General features: G+C 53.2%; 1 protein-coding gene across 1 annotated transcript; it reads right to left on the reverse strand.

The window, feature by feature from the left end:
• Positions 1-447: 447 nt before the first annotated feature.
• On the reverse strand, positions 448-7297 carry UCP2 (uncoupling protein 2). Its single transcript, XM_025928466.2, has 8 exons — positions 7142-7297; positions 6222-6378; positions 3431-3654; positions 3045-3255; positions 2029-2223; positions 1846-1947; positions 1322-1502; positions 448-926 (listed from the first exon to the last, which is right to left on the reverse strand). Exons 3-8 carry the CDS (start codon positions 3554-3556, stop codon positions 812-814), a joined length of 930 nt encoding a protein of 309 aa, XP_025784251.1. The 5' UTR covers positions 3557-3654; positions 6222-6378; positions 7142-7297; the 3' UTR covers positions 448-811.
• Positions 7298-7782: the final 485 nt, after the last annotated feature.

Genomic DNA, 7782 nt, shown 5'->3' on the forward strand with positions numbered 1-7782 from the left:
CCTCATGAGGTCTGGGACTTTGGACAGGAAGTTTCCCATTTGTAGAATGGAATAAAAGAAGTTCACAGCATCTAAGATTCCCAAGTTCCTCTAAATCTTCCACTGAACAAGGAGATGTCGGGCAGACAGTAGTACACTAATTTTGCAGATCAGTAGGCCTGGGGCCAGCTGGAGCACCAGGCACTGGGTGAGTGGAAGCTCAAGTGTCCTAGTGAGAGCGAAGCTGTGACTCCCAGCTGCTCCCTCACTTACCACCTAAGCCCCAGGCCTGGTCTGGAAAGACAAATGAACTAGATGACCTCCACAGGCCCCAGAATGGATGCTGGAAGCGGAAGGTGGGGCAGACCTCCCTTTCTAAGTCAGGTGGCTGCTCCGCTGTCTACCAGGTGCCAGAAGGGCCCACTGAACCAAGACCTCTGGTAACAGCTATGAGAGAAGGAGGAGACACAAGGTTGAACCTGTTTTATGGGGGACATGCTGGCTGGGACTAGGGGCAGAACAAAGAGTTGGGCTTAGCTTTTCAAGGGATTGAAGGCTTGGGATCCTGGCTAGTTGCAGGCCTCCACAGTGTCAACTGGGGTCAACTCTACTAGGACTGGGAGGCAATGGGGAGATGGGGTAGGGGAGAAGGGGTAAGAATGTGGGGACAGGAGAGGGAGGTGGTGGGAAAGGGAGTGGAAGGAAGGGGTGAGGAGAGAGGGAAGGGAAGCAGGGCTTGGCTGGAGCTGGAGCTGGAGCCAGAGCCAGAGCCAGAGCCAAAGCCAAAGCCAAAGCCAAAGCCGGAGGTGGTTGGGTCAGCAGCAGGAGACGCTCAAAAGGGAGCCTCCCGGGAAGTGCAGGCTGCCATGAGAGCCCGTTTGAGCTGCTCATAGGTGACAAACATCACCACGTTCCAGGAACCCAAACGGAGAAAGGAGGGCATGAACCTAGAAAGCAGAAAACACAGGTCACAGGGGGCACCTTGGCAACTCCCGAGGGCACTTCACCTCCCACTCACCCCAGTGGGCCATGGTATCCAATCCAACCTAGTTGCTCTGTCCCAAAGGAGGTTGTGAGGGCCCAGGGTGAACAGAGCCCCACAGCCATGCGGCTCTGAGCAAGAATTTTCTGCGAGTCTCCATTTTAATACCCATAAGGTAGGAATGACAACTCTGGGAGGAACTAGTTAAGAGCATGAGGGAATGCCAGTGAAATACTAACACCAGGATCAGAATAGTTTGACACCTGGTTGCTAGTCAGTTCCAGGTGGTTCTCTCCCACCTGTGTGTAGGTATGGATAGCTAGGAGGCTCGGGACTGGGTGGGGTGGGTCAGAGGCTCACCCTTTGTAGAAGGCTCGGGGACCCTCCTTGTGGAGCATGGTAAGGGCACAGTGGCCAGCGCTGCTGTACTGGCCCGGGGCAGAGTTCATGTATCTCGTCTTGACCACATCGACAGGGGAGGCGATGACAGTGGTGCAGAAGCCTGCCCCAAAGGCGGAAGTGAAGTGGCAAGGGAGGTCATCTGCCAAGGAGGAGCAGGAGAGGCAGTCAGGACTCCTTACCTCATCATTCCAGAAGGGAAGAGATTATCAAACTAACTTAGGGGTTTTCTGGTTTTAGAGAAAGAGATGCCAGCGGGGATCTGTCCTGATGACCTAAAAGTCATTTAGCCTAGAGTCTAGCCTCAGTACCTCAGTGTGCAGTGGGAGTTTCATCCCAGCTGGCTTCACTATGGTAAATCTAAACTCACTCCACAAGCATAGGGGAAGGAGGATGAAAAGATGTGAGACTCAGGCAACCAGACCCTCACATCTGATCCTAGGTTGGGGGAAGGGCAAGACCCAGAACCATTTATACTAACTCACCTGTCATGAGGTTGGCTTTCAGGAGGGCGTCCTTGATGAGATCGTAGGTCACCAGCTCAGCACAGTTGACAATGGCATTACGAGCAACATTGGGAGAGGTCCCTACAGGAGGAAAAAATACTGATGTGACACCAGACATTAGAGGAGGAGGAAGACAGGGAAGAAGAAACACCTGGTACACACCTTTCCAGAGTCCCCGGAACCCTTCCTCTCGGGCAATGGTCTTGTAGGCATCGACAGTGCTTTGGTATCTCCGGCCACTTCCAGCCCGGGCCTGAGCTTGGAATCGGACCTTTACTACATCTGTGGGCTGGGCCACAGCCACAGCCAAGGCCCCTGTGGTGCTGCCTGCCAGGAGGCGGCTCCCGATGCCGGCATCTGTGGAAGAAACATGGGGGGTCAGTGCCCAGCTGGGATTGTACTAATTTTCCACCTCTCTTCACTAAAAATCACCTCATCACTGTAATCTCTTGCCTTCTGGGAATAGGATTCAGATAAGCTCTTGCTCTAAAAACTCCTTGCATCAAACAAAATAACACCTTGAATGTCTACTACTTGCTACGCAATGGGACATAGCAAGGAGTGGGACAAAATGAGACCTAGCTCAACAGGGTAAGTCACAATCATTTCCACCTGACAAGTGAAAACCCAAGGCTCAGAGAGAAGTGGCCTTTCAAGGCCTTAGATTCATAAGACTTGGGTTCGCATGCCAGATCTATTTCTCCTTGCCATATTATCTCAGGAAAAGTTAACCTTTTGATCTGGGTTCTCAGTTTTCACATATGTAAAAAGGAGGTGGGCATAGCATGCGAGGAGGTAAAATGGAAGAGTGCTAGCTTTGGAAGCAAAAGTCCTGGGTGTGTTTTCTGGCTCCTCATTGTGTGCTCTTGGCCAAGTACTTTCCACCCAGCAAGGCTCAGTCTCTTCATCTCTAACATGGGGATGATACCACCTACTCTCAGAGTAGTGGTGGGGACTGTCATGGGATGATGCCCTGCACAGAACCTGGCACAGCCCAGGTGCTCAAGAATCATTAGGAGAATCAAGGTGCCTTCCAGTTCTCAGTTCCTCTGATCCTCCTAGGGGTCTTAGAGCCTAAAGAAGCTATGTAGCAAATCATCAATCAAGGATGATTTGATTGGACTGGTCATCACCAAGGAGGAAAGGTCAAGGGGCCCATGGCCCAGCTCCACACTCACGCTCAGAACCCTTGGTGTAGAACTGCTTGACAGAGTCGTAGAGGCCGATGCGGACAGAAGCAAAGCTCATCTGGCGCTGCAGGCCAGCGACCAGCCCATTGTAGAGGCTGCGGGGGCCCTCGGTGCGCACCATGGTCAGGATGGTGCCCAGCACGCCACGGTACTGGGCGCTGGCTACGGCCCGCACTGGTCCCTGCCTTTCTCCTTGGATCTGCAAGGCCAAGATGGGTGGTTATAGGGGTTGGCAGGTTGCCCTCCCCATCTCCTGCCATCCCTATGCCCCAAAGTTTACACAGTCCCAAACACCCCACTGGCCCTTAAGGAGTCTATATCTTGGGGCAGAGTAGACTAGACAACATTGGGAACCGCAGGCTTTCTGCCCTCACCTGCAGCCGGACTTTAGCGGTGTCCAGAGGAAAGGTGATGAGATCTGCAATGCAGGCAGCTGTGCCAGCCCCCAGGAACTTCACAGTGGCAGTAGGGGGTACATCTGTAGCCTTGAACCCAACCATAATGCTGATTTCCTCCTCTCTCCCAGGAGATGGAGAAAGATGGAGAAGGGGGCACCTTCGGTCAGCAACAAGACGAGATAGAGGAACTCTGCCGGAATCTAAGCCAAGAAGAGAGAAGCCCCATTAGCAGCAGCATGCACAGTCCCTCCCTGCTTACCACCCCACCCCCACCTTCCCTGACAGCACCACTTCCCTAAGCAAGAACCAGAGCAACCTCATGAAGGAAAACAGGAGTGAGCTCTGGAGGTACTCAAGTAGGGGCTAGAGAAGCAATTCCTGCCTGAGGAGAACACATTTTGTGAAGAGCCCCCTCCCTTTTACTATAGGAAGAGTCTGGATCAGGGCTATCTTAGTGCTGACAAACTGGCACTGACTCATCCTTTTGTCTGCTGGGTGCAGAGATTTCACTGATGATACCGGCATGCCTACTTCTGCAGATCTGTCTGAAGGACAGGCAGAAGTGGGGAAGAGGTTTCAGTCAGACCAAGATCTGAAAGGCACAGGCTCATAGGCTTATGCCCTGGATTTCTTAAGTAGGAGAGGTTCCTATGGGTCTCAAATTATCTAAGTCTAGAAGAAAAGGAATGGAGAAGACCAGTTCAGTCCCTTCTCAGCCCACTCTAATTCTCCTCCCCAGCCCCACACAACTTGGGCTCTCTAGAGTCATTCTTTCAACAAGACTGCTTTGCTGGGCACTGGCTCACTGAGATGCAGGAGACAATATCAACCCTAGATGGGGCTTACTGTCTGGCACAGGGGATGGGCAGGTGATTCAAGCTACATTTGGGGCTTGCAGGACATACTCTCAAAATGCAGAGGGAACAACTAACTCCATCAGGAGAGAGGTAATATTTAGCTGGGCCTTGAGGGATCCTGGACAACTCTCAGGGCTGAAAGTAGGTACACAGACACTGGACTCTCCCCCCCCTGGCCTATTGTGTGACCCAGGGAAAACAGTCTCCCTCTCTAGCCAGTTTCCTCTCCTTCAACAAAGGGGATCCACATCTTCACCACAGGAGGGGCAGGGATAGGGAGGTGCAGATCAGAGCTACAAAGACACAGGAAACCAAAAGCTCCATTTTGTTCTTAGAGTTGAACAACACCCTTCTCTGCGGCCTCTGCTGCCCTTCCCCGGGGAGGAAGTGAGCCCAACACCCCAGTGGGGGAGGTGACCTGCTTCTCTCTCCCCTGAGCTCACTTCTCTCACTTCACTTCACCAGGAGCAGCTGCTCTGAGCCTAGCCTGATTGGTCGCCCATGTCGCTGGGGCCATAAGGAAAATGCTGGCCAGCAGAGGGAGGATGTGGTTGGAGTCAGTTGTGAACACAAAGACCCATGGAAACAAACAGTTCACAGCTTCTTCCTCCTGAGCTTCTCTACTCCAGGCGTCTGGGGCCAACAGGGAAATCCAGAGGCTACTCACCACTCAGTTGCATCCGGATCTACTATAGGCCAGGTCCTGGCCTTATTGGAGTTTCCCTGGAGTCTGGCCCACATGAGGCTCAGTGAAGATTGGTACTCACATGGCGGAGCGGGTTGATGAAGGAGCTCCAGACTCCCCAGCTTCCCTGTTCTGACATATCTATCTATCCCCCAGAACTTGTTGGATACATTCCCCATCCCACTGCCCGGGGCACTCTATTAGCTCATTTACTCTTCAGAGCTGCCCTGTGAGGTGGCTGCCTTATTTCCATGTTACAGATGAGGGAACTTGGTAAGAGCCACAGCTACAGCCTCCAAAGCTTATTAGATTTGCTCTGCACTGGTGTCCAGAACATTTCTCTCCTGCTGTTTTCTCAGCCCCCGGCACAGGCAGGGCTTTTAACAAGAAAGTCTAACACCCAAGTTCTCTCATGCCAACTTAAAAAAAAAAAACTTAAAATTTTAGCTTTTTTTTTTTATTATTTATTTTTGAGAGACAGAGCATGAGTGGGGGAGGGACAGTGAAAGGGAAACACAGAATCCGAAGCAGGCTCCAGGCTCTGAGCTGTCAGCACAGCTCAAGCCCACAGAACCATGAGGTCAAGACCTGAGCCGAAGTCGGACGCTTAAATGACTGAGCCACCCAGGCGCCCCACTCTCATGCCAGTTTGACAGTTCTGAGAAGGTTCAGGCAAAGAATGTCCCTTCTCTGGGCATCAGAGACCTGAAAAGTGAGTCTATCGTGTCCTGACCTTGAGCTGGGTCACAGTGTTGTGAAGGCCAGAGAATAAGGCCTAGCCTCTGTCCATCTCAAAGACAAATGCACAGAGGCTCAGTTGCCATTTTGAATGTTGCTTTGGGTTTGTCAGGTCTTTTAGAGGTTGAGTATGGGGGCTATGGCCACTTGTGCTAAAGGCCCCACTAAGAAGAGAAAATAAAACTCAGGCCTCAGGAATTTGTCCTAGCTCTGCTGCTGACCCCCAGGATGACCAAGGACTAATCACTGTCCCATCTAGGCTTCAATTTCTTCCTTTGTAAATATGGGGACCACCATCCCTGCCTAGTCAAGATCAGCTTAAAGGATAGAATGAGACCAGGGATAAAGGAAAGTGTTTTGTGAATTCTGAAGAGCAATTTCACTGGGGTGGTGGTAGTTATTTTTGCTAATGTCCCACTGACCCCCCACCCCCAGGCCAAAGCACTAGTAGGCAACAGAAGACCCTTCCCTTAGAGTGGATTCTTACCCGGCTTTATAAGGTCTCACGCTGAGGCCTCCAAGATCAAGCTTCTCTAAAGGCATCCCATTCTTCAAAGCTGCCAGTGGCTATCATGGCCCGATCCCCTTGGTTTTCCATAGAAAATGGCTGGGAGACGAAACACCTAATAGTCATACTATGTGTCCTGTGGATGAGGGGAAAGGAGTTTAGAAAGGAAATATGCCTTTAAGGATCACACTCCAGCTAGAAAAGGGCCACCTGCCCAAGGCACACAAGCCCAGTCCTTCAGGGTGGAGGTGGGGAGGAATAGGGTCTATTTCACCCAGGGTAGCTGGGGACTAATTAAGTACACACACTGGAGGGGGGAAATGAACCCAGGAATCCCCCCTCCCCTGTCTGCTCTCTTAGTAGACACATTGACTCTCTTCCAGATTTCTGCTTTAGAGGCACTCTGTACTCTGAAGAAGCAGCCTCCCAACGCAGTCAGCAGATTCTGGTGAGTGGGAGTGTTGTTAGGCGGTCATGATAGGTCAGAGACTCGCCGAGAATCGACTAGCACCCAGCCGCGAGCTGTGAGGAGGTTACAGGGGCTGGGAACGGGCCCTGCTCAAAATTCCGTCTCAGCCTGGGGGATGGAAAGTCATTCTGGTCGTCGCAGTCGCGCCGAAGGCCCCCACCCAAAAGCAGGGCTGGGCATCCTGGGCGAGGGGAGAGAGTAGAAGGGTGGAGGCTTAAATTATAGAGCCAATTGAAGGTGAGAGGTAAACAAAAGAGGAGAGAAAAAGAGTGAAGGAAAAGGAAAAAGAGGACAGAGAAGAAAAATTCAAGATAGGCTGGGAGAAGAAGAGAGAAATTAGAAGGAAGGGCGCGGGTCCTCGCTGCCGGGGTGGCGGGAGTGCCGCAGGTTTAGCGGGCTCAAGGCTAGGGCGGGCGGGGCCCGGGCTCACCCGGCCGAAGGGAGAACAAGAGCGTGCTGGCAACTCTGTTGTCTGTCGGCGGGCGGAGGGCGCGTGGAGAGAGCAAGGACAGTACTCAAACCAAAAACGTGTCCGGCGAGTTTACAATGGGGTCGCTGGAGGCTGCCGCGCTTTAGGTCTCGGGGGCGGGGCCTGCGGGGCTGGGCGGGGCCTCTAGTTACCGCCTTTCGGCAAGGGCCGTCCAGCGAAAAGTTCTGTGCGCGCCTTCCTCCACTCCCATTTCCGTGCGGGCGGATCCCCGCGTCCATCGCGTCTCCTCATACATCCCCGTTCCGCCAACCTCTTGGTGAGAATGGCAAGGCGGACGCCCGGAAAGAAGCAGAAGCAGCCCAGGGTCACACACGCCTCTGCTCCCCCTGTATCCCGCTAGGGCTCTTTCTAATACAATCCAGAAACTCGGATGAGAGCGTACTCCCCCCTTTACGGGCTCTGCAACCCCTGACTCCTCAAACAGAAGCCCAGCCTCCTGAGTCCTCCGCGGGGCGGGGCCTCGCGGCCGCTGGAGATTGGTTAAAGCCGCCGCGTTGCCGGAGGAAGGAGCCAATCCGAGGTGGAGCGGCGGGTGGCGGCTAACCGCCAACAGCCGCGAGGCGCCGCTGGGCTTCCGGCGT

This window comes from Puma concolor, chromosome D1, assembly GCF_028749965.1.
Source record: "Puma concolor isolate L17-30 chromosome D1, mPumCon1.1.hap2, whole genome shotgun sequence".
Classification (NCBI taxonomy): domain Eukaryota; kingdom Metazoa; phylum Chordata; class Mammalia; order Carnivora; family Felidae; genus Puma; species Puma concolor.